Source organism: Aptenodytes forsteri, unplaced genomic scaffold (genome assembly GCF_000699145.1).
Source record: "Aptenodytes forsteri isolate BGI_AS27 unplaced genomic scaffold, ASM69914v1 Scaffold146, whole genome shotgun sequence".
NCBI classification, from domain to species: domain Eukaryota; kingdom Metazoa; phylum Chordata; class Aves; order Sphenisciformes; family Spheniscidae; genus Aptenodytes; species Aptenodytes forsteri.
In genome coordinates, this window is record NW_008795128.1 from 6,774,718 (window position 1) to 6,799,189 (window position 24,472).

At 40.4% G+C, this 24,472-nt stretch overlaps 1 protein-coding gene across 1 annotated transcript; it reads right to left on the reverse strand.

The window, feature by feature from the left end:
- Positions 1-1,588: 1,588 nt before the first annotated feature.
- Positions 1,589-24,037, reverse strand: LOC103897565 (cytosolic phospholipase A2 epsilon). The gene is made up of 21 exons (XM_019471596.1): positions 24,011-24,037; positions 23,626-23,709; positions 20,811-20,883; positions 19,852-19,988; positions 18,435-18,566; positions 15,362-15,402; positions 14,872-14,914; positions 14,048-14,111; positions 13,294-13,460; positions 13,058-13,150; positions 12,654-12,691; positions 11,337-11,472; positions 9,764-9,903; positions 7,913-8,135; positions 7,127-7,241; positions 5,972-6,109; positions 5,376-5,483; positions 4,712-4,909; positions 4,013-4,173; positions 2,987-3,167; positions 1,589-1,827 (listed from the first exon to the last, which is right to left on the reverse strand). The coding sequence occupies exons 1-21, from the start codon at positions 24,035-24,037 to the stop codon at positions 1,589-1,591; spliced, it is 2,538 nt and encodes an 845-aa protein (XP_019327141.1).
- Between the last annotated feature and the right edge of the window lie 435 nt (positions 24,038-24,472).

Genomic DNA, 24,472 nt, shown 5'->3' on the forward strand with positions numbered 1-24,472 from the left:
GCTGGCATGCAGATGGATGCGCTTTTTTTTTTTTTTTTTTAATATTCACACCAGTGTAATGAATGAGATGACTGCAAAGGGGAACAGAAAAGACTAATGAAAATATAGACACATATACAGTGCTAGCCAAGTGCTGCATGCACTCTGTGTTACTGAATAAATGCCTTGGTATTTGCAAATACCAGTATTTGGACTTGTAAACTTTTCATTAACATCCTAGTCATCTGCACTCTTAAAAGCAGAGTTTCCTTCCATTTTTCATCTCCCACTGTTGAAGTGGCAGCTTTTCTTTCATCCTTCCTCAAAGGTCATTAACAAATCTCATGGGTGCCTTTGTTCCCTCAATACTTGATTTCTCCGTATCAGAAGCAAGAAGCATTTTTTCCCAGATCAACTCACTAGCTGAGCTGAGTCTGTAGAACTTAATAAAAAAAACGTACTTCAATGATTGCATCTATAAGACTCTTATTTTTAATAAGTTTATGCATGGGTACTTAGTATGTGAATGGTAGCTATTACACTGAATGTATGTTGATATATACAAGAGAAAATAAGATCTAAGAATGACCAGTTAAATATATTTACTTAAACAAGTATTTATCTAAAACAAGTATGAAAAACTCGTGAACACTCCCCTGCCTGTGTTTTGGATGGCAGTAGGAATAAAACTGTAGCAGCAGCTACACACTGACCATCATAACATTGCAGAAGTCAAAGGAGTTAGTATTGCAAAATTTGTTGCCATCACGAACATCTGTGAGCTCGCAGCAGATTAATAAATGAAGATATGGTTATGGCCAAAGGCTAGGCTGTTAAAACTGTTTTTCAAAAAAAGGATTTGAAGCCTTAACTGCTATCCTTCTGAGCTTCGAAATCTACCTGGTAGGCAATAGTTCAGAGAGAAGTTCAACAAAAGCGGATGCAGTCAGATGATTTTTATCAGACAGTTGGCAGAAAAATCAGGCTGTTATATATTGATCACTCTGGGCTAGTCCATCAAAAATGTTGACTCAGTGCAATGACTCAAGCAGGTAAATTCACTGAAGGTTAGACTTCTGCCTAACAGATGGATACTGAGAAAATAGAAGACATCATGTGCAGTTCCAGTCTTCAATTATCAGCCTTCCTTTTCCTGATGCAAACATTTTTGGTATCTGGTTTGCTCCTTACTGTCACAAACAGAGACCTGTGAACAAGGCAAAGCTTTGCTTGACCTTTGCTTTGGTCTCTGGTTCAAAGATCATATATCACCAAGATTTGCATCCAAATCTGGCACAGACTTTTGTGAGGTTGAAATCTCGTTCTTACATGGCTGTATATCCAAATAGGACCCTATAGCTCTACAACTGCCTTTCCATTCCCTAAAACAGTGAAGAGAATTTTTAAAAGTAATATGATTTGCCAACAACTTTAATGCCAGAACCAGCATTAGTCCTCACACACAGTGCTGAATAAAATACATAATTTTATTTTTTAACAAGCTAACATGGATGTTCATTCTGTATAGATTCATGTTCCCTGAATATCTGTTAGTCCATTACCAAAACATTTATATATCTCCTTCTGATGAGATTCATCAAAATATACTTTAAGAGAGTTTAGACAACTGAGGTGATGAAGAGTTTTTAAACCGCTTCTTTCGTTCCACTGCAGTTCGCAAAGCCTGAAGAATTAAATGTTTATTATTCAGGATGTTGTAGCTGCACAGGTCCAGCAACTTGTTGAAATTCTCTTCAGTATATGTAAGCAGACCAGTGCCATAGGGAGCAATACAGTTGGACACATCTACTCTTCCCTGCTCCATCTCTGTGGGACTGCGCTCCACATCTGAAGTAAGAACATAGCAAAGTTCAACACAGAAATGTTACTGAAGTGGAAGACTCCTACCAGGCAACACGAAATGCACAGTAACAGACACAAGAAGGTGAATTCTCTCAGGAAAATGGTTCAAGATTTCATTACTGTATAGATACTATATCTGCTGCACCAATAAAATCCACTATTTCGCTGTTTGACTACAGTCACAGCTGATCCAGAATTGACTGGCAGAACAACTTTTCCATGCAAAATGTTTTCCTCTCTAAATTCAAGTTTTCCATCAGAATATTTCACGTTTGCAGATTTGGAATTTTGTGTTTTTAACTTTTCCATTGGGTACTGAGATGTCAGCTCCTTACCTACCAACTGGTAGAAAATGACCCCAGGAAGCTCCTGGACTGGGAATTCTCCCTCTCAGGTGGCTGAGATTTTAAGCACATGCAGCAGGACAAATAAGACGATGAACTACATGAGGTCTTTTCCAATAAGCTGGTACATGGATTTTTGTTCAGTTTTTGAGGAAAGTTCCCTGGATCATACTAAATTAGCAACAAGAAAATTGGAGTTGATGCATGCAAAAGTGTTTGTAAACTGAAACTGAATTTGCCAAGTATTTTTTCTGGTGAAACAAACAAATCACTATTTATTCTATTACTGAACTAAGAAAATAATCTGGCAACCTTTCAAAAATGACAGACATCAAAGCAGCTTGTTACCCTGGCAAATCCTTTGCTTCATTATATGTTTTCAGCACTATCTAGTCTCAATGTTTTTTCATGTAAACAAAGTAATGAGAGGATTCTAGCTTTGTTGACAAAGTAAACGTAGTATCTCATTACAAGGCTGTTAAGTGACAGTGTTAGCTACCAGTGGATATAACTTAGTAGCTGCCTCCTGTCCTTTATTATCAAAGGAACGCAAACTGCCCCAGATGCCAGATAAGGGGTTTTGCCTCAAGCTACAGCTATTCATGTTTTTAATTTTGAAACTCTTCAGTTCAATCCCTGATTAGCTGGTCAACACTATATCCACCACAACAGGACTGGGAATACGATAATTTAGCCAACTGAGAAGCTTGCCAGTCTCTTGTTTTAGAAAAGGAACAAATTCAATGGATAAACTGCATGTGACTACCTCAAAAAATGATTGATTAATGCTGTTAACTTACTCGGTGCCTTGTATTTTTGGAAGGTATCGCACACCAGTGGGAAATAGGCCAAGACTGGTGCCTCTAAGCTGTCCTCAAACACATAGCACTCCTTCAGGTGTTCCCGGTCTTCCTGGCTCAGCTCCGTGCCAGGGAATGGGATCCCATGCTCCAAACAGTACTCTGAGAATAGGTCTAGTGGCTGGTTCAACAAAGAGGAGAGTTGCAACACAAACAGAGGTTGAAATAAGGCTACCAAGCCCCATAACTGATATTTTGCTGCACTAGGCAATCTGTGATTGATTTATATGTTTACAAATAAGGCTAACTATGCACTGGAACAAGCATACCCTCTTGATTTTAATATATCCTGGGTAATAGAAACTTGGTTGATTTGCTAACACTGTATATTTTTAAAGAAAGATTACTGTTTTCTAAAATTTATATGAAATTCAGATCATTTTTGTGACTTAGTGGGCACAGTAGAGGATTTAGATCAGGAAATTTTGATTACACGTGGTATCTCAGATCACAGGTTCTTGAGTGTTTGCGTTCAGTGCATCTAATAATCAATGTCTTCATGCCCTCCTACAAATAAATTACATTAATTTCAATCATATATGCCCCATAATGTTTCTTCAAACACAGCAAAACAAAATCTGACTGAAACTTATGCAAACGCCAAGAGTCAAACATAAAAGAAAAACTCCAAATTTTCATTCAAAAATAGCAAAATTATGTATTAACTAATTACACTGCAAAAGTTATTTAACTAACTATTGAGGAACTTGGTACCATAATGACGAATCTGCACAGATACACAGAATAGGTAATCTTCTATGTGTCTGTGTCCATGTGTGTGTCCCAGAAAGCTACTGAAAGTAGCCCCGATAAAGACAGTGACATTATGGTCAGTGTTGAATAGTATCACTGATATGATCATTTAACTTAATAAAAACCAGACCATTTTCTGAAAAAAAAAAGAGAAATGTGGTAATTCAGCTGCTGGAGTCATACAGATAAAGAATCACTACTTCAAAACGTCACCAGAGTCTGTGATCCTCCGCTGTAATTTAAATGCAAAATTACATCCACTTTCCTCTCTGGCCTCAGAATGGGCGGGCAGCTGGTGTTGATGAAGAAAGCTGTATCTACCAGCTTGAGGTAGTCACCCATTTCATTCAGCTGATTGGGAGAAGAATCCAGCACTGTGTCTGAAAGTCAAAAACCTTATATTATTAATTAATTACTGCAGGAGCAAGTCCATTTTTTTCCAAATCAGCATAACAAGGAAAGAAAGAAAAGACAGCCCACATTTATATTAGTCTTTGACACAAAGCCCACAGTTAAATACTTCTCTTTGACACAATTTTAGCATCTATAGCTCAACTCTGAGATTAGTAAGAGGGAGCAGTTCTAAGACTCAGCTTCATACAAAGTGATATATTAAGCTGCTTTTTCAACTGGTCTAAATTTGTGGCTATTTAGCTTCAGTGAAAGCTGTAAGTCATTCTTTTGCTGCTTTTCCTAGGAAGAACAGAATTCAAGCAAGCCTGCTGTGGCTTCTCCAAGACAGAAACAAGACCAGCAGTAAATAATCTGGGGCTCAGCAAAACCAATTCCACAGACATAGTAATCAAATAATATTAATCAAAATTTGCCTTTATGCTAAAACTTATCAAATATTCACCCTCAGCAAATATCAGCACTCAAATCACCTTCAAAGACGCATCTAAAACAATTTACAATTTCCTTTCCACATGCAAAAGCTCTCATTATCTAAATACTTGTTATGTAGCTGCAAGCCCTTGAGGAAATTATGGTAAGTTGAAACCACTGGCCGCCCGGTCATCATTTCTCGAAGAGTATTGGAAAGGCAACCTTTGGGAATGGATAAGCAAGTTGTCTGTTCATGAGGCTTCTTGGGCAGAGCGGGGCATTCCTCTGCAGGAAGAATGAGAAGAGGGTAAATGTCTGCATTTGTTTAGAGTGTTTCTCTGAGACTAATAATAAGAAAGAAAGAGGGGCTGGGCAGCCAACTACCACGGCCCCATCTTCGATGGGGTGCACGCACCGACATGCAGACTGTTCTGGGCAGAGATGGGTTTCAGTGTCACAGGATCACCTTGTTGTTCCCTGCCTGGCCTCTCCCTCCCCAAAGGACTCATGGTAACCCTCTTGTGACTAACAAATCTCCCCAGGGTTGTTGCACAGTGAGCAGTGCAATGTTTTTTCCTGTTTTCCAGCACAACTGTTTCTCTTCTGTTTTTCCTTCATTCCCAAAGGCTTGGTGTCCCCTAACCCAGAAACAGGACACAAAACCAAACCCTTTACCAAATGTCAGGTTTCACATTTCAGAGAGGTGTGAAGACAATGCAGATGCAAGGGAAAAGTAATCCAAATAACTAACCAATGTCATGCTCAGTGCCTCGGGTCCACCTGTGCCAGAAGTCCTCTGAATGACCCGAGAGGTAGACAGCATCCATAAAATTCTGGGAAAATATATTACTCCATGTGCCTTGAAAGTTTAAAAAAACAAAAAAAAGCCGTACTTAATACTACTTTGAATTTTTAGAGCACAGCTATGGCAACCTACTTGGATTCAGTCTCTGTGGTTGTTTACATTTGCACTGCTTTATTTATGAAATATTATGAATTGTAGTATGAATATCAAATGCCATGCCATTCCACATAATGCATGGCTTATGACTAGGCCATTTTAGAAACTTGGCTGTTTATAAAAGTCAGACTGTGATTTTAAATACTTCAAAAGATCAGTTCTAATGTGTGTGTTCTGTTTTGGTCTAACCTAAGAAGTTCAGCAAATTAGTTGCATTTGTCTCAAGAATTTGCTTCCTCTTTTGTCACTTTTGGCTGGTTCATTTGAGATTTAAATTGTGTCAGATACATTATCTGGTGTACTAGTATTGCTACTTGCAGACCAGTAGTTATTAGATGCCAACTATGTGGTTATAAAGGTGATGTTTTTCTGAGATAGTAAATCACCTTCCAAGAAGCAGATGCGGGACTCTGGGATCTTCTTCATCAGGTGACCCATGAAGAACTCACTACCAAAATCTTCTGAATGAACAAAGGCCCCGTATTTCAGGAAACCCACCTCATAAGGTGTGAACTCCACCCACTCTGCAAATAAGGCATCAAGAAGGACTTATTGCAGCCACCTGAACGTATGTAAAAATAACAGCCTAGAGAATCAAAAGCTGGAAGAACAAGGCCTGCAGCTTCAGCATATTGGTGACAGACAGTTCAAACCACCATATTTTGAAACAAAGAGGTGCCCTTCAATGTATTGAGAGTTAGATTGGTGAATGCAAAAGCTAAATTCACCTCCTCCACTAACCCTGTGAAAATCCATTCAGCTTGGGGTTCAGGTCCATTTCTGTACTAGGAAGCAAAAATCGGGGCTCAAAGTCCACTGATTGCTAAGGCTCTGTGCAAGATGTGGTGTTTTTAGTTCTGAGTCAGCAATGACACCAGCTACCGTTCATTCTTAGACTCTGATAATCACTGCCTTGCGACACTAAAAAAACTCTGATCAAAACCCACCCAAACCTTGGCTGAACACACTGGGACTGCAGATTGTGCCTAAAAGCAGATGATCAGGCTCAGTTGCAGGATGTCCTGCTTCATTTGGGCCAGAAAACGCCATGGAAATAGTTAGTGATCAGTATCACTGATCAGGGCACAGAGCACTGCCCCTCCTCAGGTCCCTCCCTGGCTGCTGGGAGCTGCCTCCCGCTCTCACCCCCTTCAACATCTTCCCTTCTCCTCTCTTCCTTGCCATCCTCCCCCAGCTCTTCACAGCTCTCTTGTACTACTGCTGCCCGGGCAGGAATCCCAGCAGCTGAAAGAGGCTGTGAGGAGTAGGTGGAGACAAGAGAGAGAAAGAGCAGTAGTGGTGGCTCTCAAGGCTGCCACCAAAAGGCATCTCAGCCCCTCACAGAGCAGTGTCTTTGCACAGGTTATCTCCCTACCATAGTATTAGGATGCATGTTTTTCATCCAAGTCAGAACCCAGATATGAAGACAGGGGAAAAAGAAATTATTTAAAAGACTTATTAGCTTGGACTTACTTTTGACATTCACCCAGCATTAAAAGAAAACTCCTTAGATTTATGGAAGTGTATATAATAATGATTACCTTTAAAATCCAGAGTGCTAAAGTCATCCCTGACATTGAGGGACAGGTATATGGGCAGTGGATTCTGCCCCTGATTTACTGCCAGTTGCTGATCAGAGAGTTTGTGAGTACTTTCCTGTTTATAAAGAACAGAAGTCATTGTAAAAGAAGAACGTGATGCATGGACTTAATACAGTATCTAAGCATGGACTATCAATGAAACATCTCCTAAACCTCAGCAGATTTTGTTCTGTGTACTTCAGTTTTTTGACCACAAAAACGTGTTCATGTGTTATCTGTCATCAACCTTCGCCAAAGCATTATCACTGATGCTTCCGGGAATTTTGGAATGGGGGATAAAGCGAAAATGTGAGAAACTTGTCTGCGTGGTCACTAGGATGTGACTTGCTTTAAGGAAAGAAATAGATATTTAGCTACCTTGGAGGTGCTGCAGATAAAAGTCAACCAGGGCCCATTTCATGCAATACAGCTTTGTTTGCTGTTATGGCTATATATTGCTATGCCTGAACTTAGCTCTGTCAGAGCCACCTCTCCTCTGTATGTTACTAGAATGCTCATTTGATCTGAAATTAAAGATAGAAAATCAGTTTCATTAACACCTTGACTTTTTACATGCTCAGACATTTGCCCTAGATGCTTACATCTTAGGCTTATTGTGTTATTTTTCTTCTAAAAAGCCAAAGACAGACCCCTCAGAAGTTTTGAGAGCCTTTCCTATAACTGAATCCAGAACCTTAGACATGAAAAGTTAGAAATTCTCTGGAATAAAGGATGGATATGTAATACCTGATGATGTAGCATACAATCAATGAAGAGTCCCCATAAATCTGTAAAGGACACTTTGTGCCCCTCTTGCTTTCTTTCACAAAGCTCCTTTTCATAGTATTTCATATGATCCAACGAGAAACAGTGCAGCTTGCTCTTGATCACATGTTTCCTGATATCACCAATTGGCCCTCTGAGATCCTTCTGTGACCAGTTTGCATCTTCATATAACTTTGCCATGGTCCTGGTAAAATGAAACGTACTGTGGTTCATCACTGGGTACATGACAATTCATGGGCTTATACCACACATAAGCGTTTTGTTTCAGGATACACGAGGCTCTAGCCCTCCAACTTTTACCTTGGAAAGCAGTTCAAAGCTCAGGCAGAATTTAGACTGTACAATGATATTTTTGCTGCAGGGATACATTCAAAATCACCCTAGCTTGTTTCTTCTCAGAATCAAAAGGGTAATAAAGCAACACCCATAACTCAACACAAGCTTTTACTAGAATTACCCTTTGATTGTCCAGGTTCAAGCCGCAGCTTCTGTCTGAGGCCAGTTCCCTCAGCTGTTTCAGACGCTGTGTGACACGTTAAGCAGAAGTTTAGCAGCAAACATTGCCCTGGACAAGCGCGAGAGCTCCCCTCCTTGGGCATGCAGCAGGCAGGTCACCTCAGACTCTTGGCACACACAGGGCCAATCTGCTTGAGATTTCAGTTCCCAGAGGTCGGGCAGATTCCAGTCATCCCTTCTCATCCCCACCCCACTTGTTCTAGTTCTGTCTCATGTATCTTTTTAGAGCAGCCCTCCAGAAGCAAAATGTTTTAAAGCCCTAGACGCCTGCTAGTCATGCAAGGCAGTCAACATTGTGTGCATGACACTCCGTGTGTCTCAGGGCTTTTCTTTTAAATTCTCCTTTTCAGAGGCATGTAAGAGTTGAGCCAGACAAATATTACAAGAGGATTTCTGAAGTGTTACTTGCAACTAGATAACCCAAGAGATACACAAAGGAAGGGAAAACAGTATTTCCCTACTTTCATTTCCTCATTGCTCTCAAGCATGCTCAGGGATCGGGTCTGTGCCCTTTCAGAGATTCAAGTCCCCAGGACTCCAGCTGCATTGCGTCTCTTGCACATCTGCAGCATCTTCTCTGACTCATGATTAACATCTGATTTGTCTGCACTGGCAATCAAAAGGTTTACTTCTCCCCCAGGAAGCAATCCCCATTTCTTACATTCCCAAGAAAACGCCAGCTTTTTGGCCTACCAGGCCCTATTCAGTCCCTTGTTGATAGCCATAAATAACCACTTTTCATTCAAAGTGAAACACCAAGACACCTCTACCCCCCATCTTAACATAGGAATCTTTTCTTCCATGTAACTGGGAAATGAGAAATGGAGCTGAGCCATACAGGATTTTCATCAAAAAATAACCACGTTTCTCACCCATTCTCTGTGCCAGGCAATGAGTTTATGACAGAAACAAGTCCAGCCCCCCAGGAGAACTCATAAGGTATGACATGGCAGGAAGGCACATATCCGAGCCACAGAACAGCTGCAGGTGGGTTTGTCACCTACACTGAACTGCAGGGAGATACAGGGAGATACATCCTGGATTGTGCTCTTTTCTTTTAGTTTCTGTAAACACTTCAGTGCAATTATAGAAATACAGTAGTTTTCACTCAATTTGTTTCTTGTAGCTAGAAGAAATAAGGGCTACAGCACTGAGCAGTCCCATGAAATGGATGAGCACCAAAAGGAAGCCAAGCCCCAGCATCATGCTGAGTAAAATTTGTCAGCACAGCAATATGCTTCACCAGGTTATCACTCTGCTAACACAAACAGCAAGCACAAGCCCAACTCTGCTTACCATGTTGTGGCAGATAAACCACTGATGTATGAGACACAGTCCAAAACACCTAACTCCTGGAGAGCCAGAAGACTGCCAAACATAGCTGTCATGGACCGCACTCCCCCTGCTGTGGTCATGACTGCCACCACTGGCACCTGCTCAACACACAAAGGCACAGAGTCATTCATCACCAGATGAAATAGGGAAGTGAGGGACATGCAGAAATAGTAACAGCAATGCCCTGATTCAGGTAGGTTTGGATTCAATTCAGCTTCTTCATGGCAGCACTTAGGTGTGTGTTTGAGTTGTGTAAGCTTTGGTGGGACTTAGCATATGCTGAAAGCACCTTCCTGATCAGTGATGCTTTGGTAAGCCAGAAGCTGTAAGCATGGCTCTTGTATGGCATAATCTATTTTCAGATTTGTAAAGAGTCTTTTCTGGATGTTTTTCTTTTTTCCTCACGTCTTTCCCTCAAAACACATTTTAAAATTCTGAGTATAATTGAGGTCAGAGGAGCACAGCAAACGCTGCCTGCGTAATTTTTTCTTCCTCTAAGTTTATATACATTTGCTATTCTCCAGGCAGATGGTGCCAAGCTTTATAGATTTATTTTAACATCCTCTTTGTTACCCACATTACCTCCCCCTTCCTTGACATCAATGCTATATGTAATTTGGTCTTACTTTCCTCAGGGATGCAGCAATTCTGTTAGCCATGCTCCCTTTGCCCCATAGGTAGCACTTAACAAAAACTGAGATGGCATATTTATTCAGTTTTAGGAACATATCTTGCCATTACCTTTAATCTTGTCTTCATTGTATTTTACCATCTACTTGGGGGTTTGGGTTTTGGTTTTTTAACTAATATGACTCAATAACCCTTTATTCTCATTTAATAATAACAAGTCCTATTCTACTTGTTATTTAAGTTCATGAGCACTTTGACTTGGTTCACGAATGCTGTCCCGCACGCAGCATCAAGGGATGGGTGTGCTGGGAGCCAAGCAGAGCAGTGGAGGGAATCCCACACAGGCACATTCTCCCAGTTGCTGCGGAGTGTCTCCCTGACTCTTGCTCCAAGCACCACAGCCCCGTAACAGATTATAGTCCTCCAGTAACAGAGCAGCTACCTCTGAGTCAAGGGATCCTCAGAAGAGGAGAAAGCAAGAGGTAACACGACGGGTGCTGCTGTACCAGTGTGATAAGGGAGAGTCGCAGCCTTCCTCTGTGAGCCTTATGTAGCAGCAGAGAAGGGGAGAGGTGCCAACAAGAAATGTTCTCAGTCCAAGCAACCAAGTGTCACCAAGCTTGGCTATACATACATTCATCTCAACAAACATGTTCTTTGGGTGCCCCTGAGTGAGGATGGAGGTTGGCAGAGAATAAAGGAGCTATAACTGACCTCCTGACTGTTCCTTTTTCATCCTCTGTGCCAAAAATTCTTGGATATGGTCTTAGGTGCAAGTGACAATCTGGCCTATACATTTTAGTCTAGAAGAAGTGGAAGAGCTATATGGGTAATCATACATCACATCCACTTTGTTCAAAGTGGGACAGAATACTTTAAGTTCCCAAGATGCTGTCCCACATACCTCATCCTCCTGCAGGTCTTCATCTAGATGAAGAGCATTTTTCAGAGCAGCAGCAACCACCTTCTTCCTTTTACAGATGAAATCCTGCTCTTCTGCACATAGATCAAACCCCAAGCGCAAATCTAAATTCTTGCAACTAGAGCATAAGAACAGAACAAGACACATTACCTGTAAGCCATTTCTAGAGCTACTGTTTGAGACATCAAGCAAAATGAGCAACAACAATAAACCAGTTTAAAGAAAGGCTATTTTCATGCACGTGGAGGTTCCCCTATGCAAATGAAAGAAGGTATATGGATATCACAGGCCCTGTATTTCTGCCTTCCTGTGGAGATTTTAGACCAGAATCACGTCCTGAACTGTTTCACGCAATCATGAGGAAGTTAAATGAATCAAATTCTCTGCCGATGAAAAACAAGGAACATGACTGCATTCAAGCTGTTTCACATTGAGCTTTGAAATTTGGACACCTCTTCACGTTCTCTTGCTATGCATGTGTTTCCTGAAGAGCAAAGGGGGCCTAAGCAGTTACTTAAACTTAACACACTTTAGGCCAAATGACCCTAATACCGTGTTAGGCTTATCTCTCCTAAGAACTTGTGCTGTAAATACTTGAGTCAGAAGATGTCTCTTAAGTGTATCCCTTCATATCTGTACATGATTATGAACATCATGTGCATCATTAATTCTATAACTTCTATTTCCACAGGGCTACAGTTTCAGGGGTTTTTCAGCCAAAAGGTTATTTTGTCCCTTCTGTGACTCATAATTAATATTCAGTAAAAACCTCTGATTTATCATGTCTGCAATTAGCGCTTGCAATGTAGCTAACTAATCAGTAGGGGGAAATGTTGCCCTTCAGAAAATCACTGCGAGCCAGTCAATAAATTAAATTACTGTCTGCTGGATTCATTGAAAAATGACCTGCAGAGAACTGGTAAATGCATAACGGTGTTATAAACATCTTAGAAATGTGTAACACATAAGCGTGTATGTATTATAGATAAAGGTTACAAGACAGAGGGATTCTTAAGTATCACAATTAGGAAGCATCAACATTAGGAAAAACATTCTGACTGGTTATACCCCATGACTACCTACCACCTATTCTATGCTGAACTCTTACCAACCAATTTAAAAGCATGTATCATTTTATTAACCCTTCCCCATATTTTAGTCTTCTTTAACCAATTACAATCTTTATTCCTGGTTTTGAAATGAGCTGGTTTAAGCTGTAGCTTACTTTCATCTAAAGATGATACTATGGAAGGATAGGAGATGGCCTAAGTAATCATTCAAAAGAAATAAAAGATTTACCCATCTTCTTCCTTCACAGACACCTCATAAGATTCACCCTGATAATCAAGAATGAAAACACCATAAATTTTAAATAGAATTGAAAGTTTTCAAAAGCAAGTTTTATAGTATTAGCAATTATTCAGATATATAGTCTAATGATAAATCTTTGGTCTCTTCTCAGGCCTTCTGCACACAATCATCACTAGGATCCTGCTTTTAAAATACTTTTAAAGCAATCAGCAATTCTGAATATGTTACTTTTTCCCTGAATAATAGTTATACTTTCAAGTGTATGCAGAGCTGAGCATACATATAACTCAGCTAGTACATTTTTAATAATAAAATTAATAATGGACCAGGTATCACATAGATATAGCTTATGCTTGTTGAACTAATTCCAAATGCTGTCAAAGTTTACTCACTCTCATCACTGTCACTTTCTTTCCCAAGTCCAGAGAATGGAGAGGCACAGCAAGGGGACTGCTTACATCCATTTCCCTCCTAGCTGAGCCATGCTGCATTAAAGTGGGAAAAAAATTGGTATAAGGAGAAAATTATTTACAACCCATAGGTACAAATCTACCAGAGAAGGGCTAATTCATCATGCTTCTCCCAAAAGATACTTTAGCTGTTATCACCGTCCACAAGCAAAACATACACCACAGAAAAAACGCTCCTTTGGCAGCATCATGTGCAGTCTGGGTTCACTGTGCTTGACATAGTGGAACATGGTAGTTTCACTGCTTCCCCGTCTGCAGCGAGGACCTATGGAAACATCCTGGGTTTCTTCATAGGATCCTTTCAGTGTGAATGTGAAATCTCTCCCTAAGAACAAGAAGCAAACCACAGAGAAATGTTAACTGCATCTAGCCCTGAAAAATAACAAATATGCCCCAAGTAAAGTTTCAGCCTTAGTGTAGTCAACATTAATTTGGACCACAATGTTTTTCCTCCCCCATAATCAGTGTGAACAAGGGCCAGACTGAATAAGCAGCAAAAGGCCGGTGCAGCATTGCAACTTCTCCCCTGCCAAGTGACGGAGACCATGTGTTAGACCAGTGGATGCCACTAGCAGCATTCACACCCCCTGAGTTTTCACTGTAGTCTTTCCACTCCTGATAGCTATGTCTCCCCTCTTTTACTTTCTGTTCTTATCACAGGTATTTCCGTTCCATCACACTGCAGTAATGTTTCTGAGTCTCCCAGCCACCTCCACAGTTTCCCTTAAGCTACAGAGTCACGCCATCTCCAGAGGATTCTCACTATTAGCAGGTAGGTAATTCAGGAAACAGCTCAATCCCCAGCAGCCCTGATACAAACAGAGACTAAAACAGATCAAATATTTATCCAGATTCAGCTGCATCTCCCATAGCGCAAAAAGCAGTGACAAACGATTTAAATCAATAACTCACTTGTGTAAGGGCTCTTCATTTTTGTTTCATTCACATGTACTTCCAAACAGGAAACTTCACGAGACTGGAAGAGATAAGCAATATAGTCACCACTAACAGAAAGAGTTCAGGATCCTCACTGAGGATCTAGGGGTCCTGTAGAAACACCAGGCTTGGCCATGATGTCCTGTGAACATGAAGAAATTGCAGAGACTGATTCTCTTGCATGAATCATGCAAGTAATACTGTGGTCAAGGGAGCCAAGATAGCTGGGGATCTGTCCCATTACATTTAAATGCCATTCAATCCCTAACAGTTAACACAAGACATTTTTCTCCCCATCTAGGCCATGCTTTAACTTTTGTCTACAGGAGAGTGAGCTGAAGGATACCTACAACTCTGCAGAACAACTGGACAGATGGGCCTGTACTTTAATACCTTTGGGATGAAGCTGAAACTTCCCCAGAGTGTGCTGCATAGGAGGAAGTAGCAGCACAGGAGCATCGCACAGTACTTTGGACATGGTGTGAAAAGAGCCTTCGGCTCCAAGGTAGACATTCAGTAATAAACTCTGCAGTGACACTGTATTCAATCCCTTCCCAAGTTTCCTTGTTTACTGCCATTTCATCAGTGAGCAGCTCACTGGCACTGTGGCAGAGCACTGGTCCAAGCCTCTCCCAACACAGAACGCACTACAAGTATGACCAAATTCAAAACTTTACAACCACACCTGTGTCTCATCTGAAAAAGAGTAAAGGCTATGCCTAAAGGCATAGTTCTTCCAACTACATCCTTCAGTCCTGCCCTGCCATAAGAACATAAACATAAAAAAATAAAACAATTACCACTAGTACACCGTTAGTAATGATGTTCTCAGATACACCTGGACTGAAAAGCAAAAAGGAAAAGGTTTATTTAAGAGTGGGTATATGAGCAATAATCTTTTAAAAGCAAATAGTTCTCTGAGCTCATTTTTTCTAGCTGCCAAGTGCCATCGGCACTTCTATCTTTCACCTCTGTCTGGTGCTCACTGCCAGGTCACAGTCCCATAGCTCCCAGGGACACTCCCTCTTTCTCATCTCCCCTGATCAGCATCATCTCTCCTTAGGCTGAATTACAAAATAAACACCCACCCTCAGCTATAAATAGTAAGTGAGACTGTCAGTCAAGAAGGGATTTCACCAGATTCAGGAGAAAAAAGCAACCATGGGGAAGATGTCGAGATGGGATGTCTGAGCACAGGTGCATGTAGCCACTTCCCCAGTGCTGCATTACCACTCTCTAAAATGTGAAGTTTTCTGATGACAAATGCTGTAACATTTAGGCTTTACTCACATGTTTTCCAGTAGAAATTCCACTTCTAGTTCTTCCTGATTCTGAAAATAAGATTTATTTTTCATTTAAGGAAAATGAACGAATAAACTTTTTCCTTTGATAGAGCTCTGGTGATTTTGTATAACCCTCCCTTGCAAGGTTTTACTATTCCCACACCCTCTGTGTCATAATGTAAATGCATGGAGCCTTCTTTGGCCACCCTTTCATTTCATATGTCTCCACCGCTCTACTGTTTACAAACCAACTGTTCCCCCAAGGGGAAGAGGAGAGTATCATGGAATAGGAGGTGAAGGTCCCATTACTCATTTATTAGTAGGATGAGACATGGGTCAATCAATGCCGAGGAAGGGAGGTATAACAGGTGAATGATGTAGGAGAATATACTTGAGAATAAATGGACCTAGGTGGTGAGTATGTCTGGGTTAAAACAAAAGAATTTGCAGAGTATAGTGGCTAAATATAAAAAAAACAGGTGGGAGAAGAAACCAACTTGGAAAATGAAAATTGCCAGGGTGAAGGAATGAAAAGAGAAGAGGGAAGACTGAAGCTGTGAAGGGCAATGAGGGAAAGAGCTCACAAGGGCCAAATCAAGATGAAAAAGGAGGAAGAGTGTAAGAGCAGGGAACAGCAACAGAAAAAAGTAACATCAACAACGTAAGAGGGACTGAATAACTGTATTACTTTACTGCAGCCTTTTGCTGGATGAGTCTGTATGGGACACAGCCAATCCAGGAAATACCACACAAAAACATATATCAGAGAGATCTTCTATATGACCCACAGGGAGGAAAACACTAATTAGTGGAAGATATAAATCTCTTTCTGACAAGTGACAGTAAAATTTTTCATTCATGTTCAGAAGAACTAACCTTTACTGTCAAATATCCCTTCTGTCTGGCTGCACAGCATACTTTAACTTTGTGAAGAGACTGTGGAAACTGTGCCAAGTCTGATAATGTAGCTGTCAATGTAAAATCATCACTACAGTAAAGGTCAAAATGAGTATTTTTGTATTTACTAGTTCATGTTAATAAATCAGACATCTCATGTGGCTTCTCTGAGAGCTGGATCTGTGGCATGTAACCCAGCTTGGTGGGTTCTGCTTGCTTATTTCTCCCAAAGTCTCCATTTCATGAGAATTAGGGTGGTTGCAACAGTTTGTACCAGAAGGCTGAGGGATGGATTTTAGAAAGCAGTCACCTTACAGAGAGGCAAGACAGACTTTACCAAACATCACATTGTGACCAGTCTGTACTATCCAAACTCACTGACAGTCTGTTCCAACTTTGTCCAAAGAACAGCAGAAACAATGTTCAGGAGACCCTGGCTCATAACATCTGCCTAATTGTGCCTGCCTTATATTCCCATCCATCTTATGCTGTTGTACACACATCCACACAAATTATATTTCTATTAAGTCCCATTCACATTTCTGTGGGTGAAAAACCTGGAGCAAAGCAATGGAAAGACTTGTTAGACCACACAGTGAGCAAGAGGCACAGCAGGAAGCAACCCTGATGCTCTGACATTACCCATCCAGCCTCCTCAGCCCTCCTTTTGAGATACCTAGGTAGATGAAAGAAATCATTATGGGCAGAGGTGGCAGTACTGTCTATTATTAAGGTTTCCCAGCATGTTCCATTACTAAGTCACTTTTTTTAAAAAAATTAACCCTAAGTGTTCTAAAAATCCATGTACAGACCATAATCTGTGATGCCTCATGGGTGCCTGAGTAGGAGTCATGATCCAAATAAGGACGGTTTGACCAAGACATTCCGGAGATACAGCTCACCTTGTCTTATCTCCCCAACTTCCACCTTGCTAAGCCAATGGGTGAAGCCAACTCTGCACATGCCTCAGAGCAAACTCACAGCTTGAATCACACCTCAAATGATCTCAGTCACATGAGGCTTTTTCTAAGGAAGGCCATAGCCAGCTGGAGTGGGAGCGGATATATTGAAATCCTTAGTAAGGATTGGCTTTCTAGAAGAGTAGTTAATAAACGCTCTCCAAAGCAATAGTAATATAAAAAACAGGCAAGAGTGTTTTCTGGACAGCCTGTCTGACACAGTGGCTTAGAAATAAACAGAGCACACACAATTCCTAGGAACTGTAAACTCAAGCCCTTGTCAGAAGTGTGAACAAGCTCTGAAGTCTCGTTACTACACAGCCTCCAAGCAGAGCAAGTGTTATATTTTGCGGAAAGTAATCAGAGGACATATTTTGCTCTCTTAAAAGATGAGTGTGATTTCTCCACCTGTCCTCTCAGCAACTTCACCCACCAAACATTTCATAAGAAAACTCTTTATCCCCTCTTTAATACAACCAAACACAATATTCTTTGAGACATATGCAGCAAATAAAACTCCTAGGTCACACACTGACCTAGAAGAAAAGAATAAAATACTGAGGAGATTATCATTCATGCAGCCCTACCCATTCTGTGCTGGCTCAGTCCCCTTAAAAGAAATTTGTAACCCTGTAACAAAAGATCGTAAGCAGACTTGCTGAGAATTTAAAAAAAAAAAAAAAATTGTTGTTTATCAGAAGGAAGGAAAAAAACTGAGAGATTTTCATGAGAATATATAATCATTTACCACGCATATTGCCTGAAAGCACAGGACAAAATCACTGGTGAAGCTGAGAGGAGGTACCCCTAGTGAGCTACTGGCCAAAGGATCAGGGCAGCTGCCTGGAAAGGGGGCCAGGTTTGACAGAGCAGGGATGGGAACGGTCTCCTGCAACAGCAACAAGATCTCTAACCATCAACTTCTTCATTTTTGACTCTTGCTCTCTCTATGTTTTTCAAAAGACATTTTTGAGATCTCAAAAAAAATTCAGAATAGGAAAGCCATTTTCCATCAAATTGCAATCACAACAGAGGGGTGACTGTTTCTGACCCCTCCTAAGCACTGAGCATTTAACTTTGTGCTTTAATAAGGTCCTTTTAACAAAGTCTTTGTGTGTGAGAACAACTCTAACGTTTAATATAGGTAGTAACTTGGGACAAAATTCTGATCGACAGTATTATTTTATCTATCCACTTAATCTCACACATCTTTTCATTTCTAACCTCTGGATTCAACTCAAAATTCAGGTGAACTTTTTCTCCAGGTTGGATTTTAGCTACATCAAAGCGAAGAGTCAAAAGCTGGTCATCTGGTGTAAAAGTATCCTCATCGCAGACTGTCAGCTCCAGGATGTTCTGAGGAGAGAGGCAGAGAAGGATGTAAATGCCATATTCTGGGACTACTGAGCCCAAAAGGAAGGTCTAGCAAGAGTCAGTATGCAGCCCTCTCGTTGCTCAATGCAGACAGACTCCTGCGACAGCGCAGAGCTCAGTTCACAGCCCCTGTGGCTCAGACTGCAAAGTCAGGGACCAACCCTAGAAGAGGTAAATCATCAGATTTGGTAATGAACAGGAGCTCAAAAGAAAGGCAGCCTGTGACATGCATGATGGTAATATGGACTGGACAGAGTAGAGATTACACATGCTGTTCATCAGATCCTTTGTGGATTCAAAATTACTATCTTGAGAAATTTTGACATATCAGCAGAAAGTAATAATAGAGGGCAAATTCTTAACCCTTTACAAATTGAAGGTAAAGCACATTAACAAACTCTTTTAACAAGATTTAAATTGTAATGATTCCCCTTGCAATTCCTCAAGGCTCAGATTACCCATAGCAGCATGAGAAGATGCAGCACTATTAAGCCATAGGAAGCTGATCCCATGTCTAGACCTTGTATTACTTGCACTCTGACTGCTAATCTATTTCTGTTAACTCTACAAACATTTTAACAGTTTTTTTACAACTGCTGTGAGACAGAAAGAAGCATTCAACTTTAATCCAGATGATCCATAACCCTCTGAGCTTACACTCATTCGAAGCATGGGATAAGCATGGTTCTGTTCTAAGTCTGTAAGTCAGACATATGGTTTGCTTTCTTATAGCCTATTTTGAAAATATACCTGTTTAATGATGGAATAGTTAACATTAAAAGATATTTTAAAATTTTTAAAAACCAGCATTGTTATGGTACCTCTTATAATTTACAAATGGCATCACTGTTACTGTTATACAGTATATACTGTATATACTGTTATACAGCAGGTATTACAAGCTCATGGCAACATACAGCAAAAATGCCTTCACAGTTGCATATAAGAAAATAAAACTAATCCTCTAAAGAGTTTACAAAACCTCCCATCCAATTCATTGGGTTCTAGTGCTCAGAAGATGACAGAGACCAGTCAGGGCACCAGAGAATCCATACCAAGGCTTGCATATTTAGTTGCTGGTAGGAAACAGCATCTTGCATGCTGTCTGTGACGCTTTCTGTAACTTTCCGTTACCATCCTATTCCTCAGCATAACTGAGTTCAAGCCTCTATGTGAGCCTCAAGGCTGTTATAAAGACTCTGCACACAGCAGGTGAAGATGTCCCCTCTAGAAAGCGTCTGCTCACTATCAGAGGTACGGATCCTACCTTTACTTCACTTTGTATCATGAAGTGGAAAGTTTCATTCCAGACAGGGTTTCTGCAGTTGCGTACAGTTCTTGTCCGGGCTTCCCGACATGAAGCTGTTGGCAGCCACAGCTTGACGTAGCAATCGGTTTGGCTCACTGTTAACAAAAAGTTGCATAATTAGTACAGCAGTACTTTTTTATTATTTCTTTTGCCCAGTCAGGGGAAAAAAGATTAACCTCTGAAGAGTCCTAAATATTTCATTAGACCCAAAGGAAAACATTCTGGGTTTAGAGTTGTTTAACTTTTCTATCTACATTTGTGTCAATTCTAAACAAAAGTCAATTTTAAACCACTAATTCTATTTGATAACAAAAGCCAAAATATTCAACTTCAACAGTACTGAACTGAAGTAATCCAGCTCTTCTGATTTTTTACTTCTATTGTCAAATATTTGTCAGGCTCCAAGCAAATTCATATACAACTTCACTTCCTGAAACTTCACTTTTTCAAAACAATGAATAATTTAGTTTTGGGGATTTTTTGACCTGATTCTAATTGTAATGCACAAGTCATCCACAGTGATATAGCAATGAAGACACAAACACAGCAGCACCCAACACAACTACTGTTTTTTCCGGTATCATCTTTCACAAAGGTGCCCCTTTCACAAGGGAAATGGGCAACCTGTGGATAAGGGGGCACTGAAGAGTTAGGGGAAAGGGGAATATCACAGAGCCGCCAGTGAAGGGAAGGATAACTTCTTTCCCGACATAGAATTTCTATTCTATTTCATTTCTACTGTTAACTGTTTTCTAAATTTTTTTAATTGAGTCTAAACAAAAATGAAAACAGATACAACTTCTTCAGCCAAAAAAACTGAGACATTACTGTAATCCAAGCAACAGGTGTACAAGAGCATTAAATTCAGGTGACTGATTTTCTTGCTAACCTATAAACATGCGATCAGTGATACTTACACAGATCTGCTTTGCAGAGATTTCTCATGCTTATAATTTTTACAGTAAGCCAGCACAACTGAGGCACTTCTGGCTGCAGAACGAGAAAAATACCTTAATGATTAGCAAATAACTCAGATACAACTAACAGCCTATCCGATAGCATAGCAAAGGCCATTCTCTCATTAATGCAATGAATATGTTTTCATTTTAATTATTTGAGACAATTTCTGAGAAGAAATCCTTTCCTGTGATTTGACACCATACAATGTCAGATTCCAGCTATGTTTACTAACCAGTTGTGTTTAAAATTAAGTTTTCTAAAGATTTAGGTTTTGGAGGCTAAGTTTTAATGCAGGGAGTAGTAAGAAATATCACAAGATAGTTTTCGCAAAAAAAGGCATTACATAATTGCCCCTGTAAAATCCAGCTACCTTCACACTACAGGGTTTGCTCCTCAAATTTTAGGCTGAGTGCAACAGATTACAGCACAGCACTCCCCGGTGTGCTGGCTTGGGGACCATGGGATGCCCTCCTTCCTCTGGCAGGGATTGCTGCCCATCTGCCACGTAACATTACTGCAGATCAGGACACAAAACCTCCATTTTATAATGCCCCGGTCAAGATATCACTGCTACTGGCCAATCTGGCTGTGGGATACGTAACACCGTAACATCCTTCACCGTACCAAAATACCTGACCCTTAAAAGGAAATAAATGACTAAAAGAGGGAGAGAGTGGTTCTAGAAATGAACAGCCCAGTATGGCACTCCAGAGCTCTTCAGTTACACCAGCAGGAGGAAGGCTGAGATCAGAGGCTTGGGGTAAGCATTCTTCCATTTCACACGTAGGTCCAGCTCCCTATAAGGCAGCTCTAGCATTTCAGTGCAAATTTTATGTGACAAAGCAGAAGCAGCTGTATTTTTTTACTGTTTTTCTTTTTTTTTGGCTTTGTGTGACACTGAGTAAAGATAACCTGTCATCCATAGATAGGGTCTACATTAATCAAAATGAAACCACATTACTACAACATGCAGAACTGATATATGTACATAAACCAGGAGCTGGAGGAAAACCAGAACTGAAGACAGCATGAATCACAAAATCTCCAAACAATGTAAGAAAATGGAAAGTTGCAAACACAAACCAAATTACAGATTTGGTAGGAAGAGAATAAAATTGTTAGTGTGTTAGATTATGCAATTAAACACAAAGAAGCAAGAAAAAAAGTTATAACTGCATATGTATGCACATACACAAAAAAACCCCAAAAGCACAAATAGGCAATTCAGAATGCCCCAGCTTATTCAGGACTTTTGCATAATAAAATATTTTAAAAATATGTTCACATGGAAAAACACTAGGCCAACCTGATCGATTTACCAAGAAGCACTGAGGTATAGCAATATATTGACATCCCATAGTGTAGGGCTCTATGGAGGAATAGCTTGAGGGCTCCAAAACCCTCTCCATTTTTTGTTTTCTCCCTCCACTCCCCATCACAGCTACACACAACCCTATACTTGGTTACAGGAAAAACAAGACAATCTTGAAGAACATAACTAGTAAAATACTACATACATAAGCAGTAGCTCCATTAATTAAATTGAAAGGAGCAATTGAATCTTCAAAGCATCATGATTTATGAGAAACTGTCTCCTTAGGACCTCCTTGTGTACCTCTTATTTTGATACGCCAGTGTCCTGACAGGAGCAGATTAATCATCTAAAAAGCAGTAAGTCACCAGGCTAGATGCTATTTACAGCCCACTGGAAAAATTCTCAACCCAATAGTTTTCTCTCAGAAAGTGCCATTCGAACAAAACCAGTAGGTTTGGAAGAAACCCATCAACCTCAGCAGAAAGTTTGGCAGCAGTGTTTCTGGAGGTAGAGAGAATGACAGGAATAGATTATCTGAATTGCTGAAAGCTCAACTTTTCATCCCAAATACAGAGCATTAATTTTTCATCCTCAGCTTTAGTACCATCCATATCCAGGAGTTTGGAGAAAACTTATTCATGAGATGGCTGAAGTACTAAGAAAATATGCAGACACAAAACCAATTATTATTCCATAGTGCTAGCAGGTAGTGAGTTTGGTACTCTCCCAGATCTAGCAAAGAATTAGCCTCATACTTCTGCGCTAAATACAGCTAGGGACCAGACTCAGGACACGCAATTTTAAAATTGTTTTTTATATAATTTCAACCAGCCATTACTCAGAAAAGGGAATAATTTGTTACATATCCAATATAGAATCATAGAATAGTTTGCGTTAGAAGGGACCTTTAAAGGTCATCTAGTCCAACCCCCCTGCCATGGGCAGGGACATAATAATATGTAGCACATTCAGTACCTTCCAACATCTTTTACCAGTTCAGTTTCATAAAAATTAGCATTCAGAATTATTTTAAGTGGCAGACACTGAATAATCCATTTTATCTGCTGATCTGCCTCCATACAGCAAAGAAAAAACAATTTCAAGACTGAGCCTTGGGTGTTATGAGGTACAACTACCATCATATAGTGATGTCACAGTAAAATCAAGACTAAAATCCAGCTCTCCCAGTTCCTTGCCCAGCATCTAAACCACAAGTTCATCACCTTCCTCACCTTCCCAACCCCTAAGTCATAGTGAATATTTTCCACTCTAGAGAGCACACTCACAGAAGAAACAAATATTCCCTTAACTAACTGTTAAAAAATATCACCTCTCATAATAACAGTTAAGCTTAGGGAGAGATGGGAAAGGCTGATGGAAGTCTGCAGGCAGTATGGCCATTGTTCATATCCCGCAGCCCTCTCCCTGCAACCCAAAAGCTGCCCTCTATACAGTACCTCGTCTTCAGTGCTGTGTGGTCTTCCATGATTCCTCCTCCTGATTCCAATCTTCCTGTGCGGGTTTGCTCGGATGAACCGATCCTGGGGACAAGGAGCCAAGAGAGGGGCCAGTGATGAAACCCAGCAGTCAACAATTCCTAGTTTTCAGTTTCTACTCAGATTCGCCATGGCAATAGCAGGGGGCCCTACCATTTCTCCTCCTTGTGATGGGATATATTTCCATCTCACCAAGACCATCTATCTGCTGCTCTTACTAATAAATCTGCCTACTGCAGACCCATTTAACATCTAAGGATCAAAATTCCTCAAGCATTTGCTTTTGATGAATCTCAACCAAGATAGCCAAACAGATCCTCCTGCCCCACCGCTGATTTTCTCTTACCAAAGGTGAATAAGCTGACGATCCCATTAGTATCTCTGTTTCATAAAAGGCAACACTATAATGGTCCAGTCTGTATATCTCACAGCTGGCAGGTGCTCCTGGACCATGCTATTTTCCAACCAACTGAGGCAGGGAAGAAGAGCTGTATAGATTGACTCATAGCTCCACCTCCCACTGATTTCAAAAGCACAAATTATGCTCTTGTTCTGTGCCACGTGAAGATTTTTTTTTCTTTTTTTTTTTTTTTTTAACACCACAGTGATTTAGGGGAAAGGAGGAGATGGGTCAAACATTTTATTGTAGGCTAATCCCAAAATAAAATAGTTATCCACCACCATAAGTTTTGAATAACCACACACAGAGGGATATCCTGAGGCAGTTGCAACCCCCACAAACTAGAAAAGACCTACAGAACATTGCAACTACTGATATCTACTGTTACTTTCTCTAGTCCTAAAATCC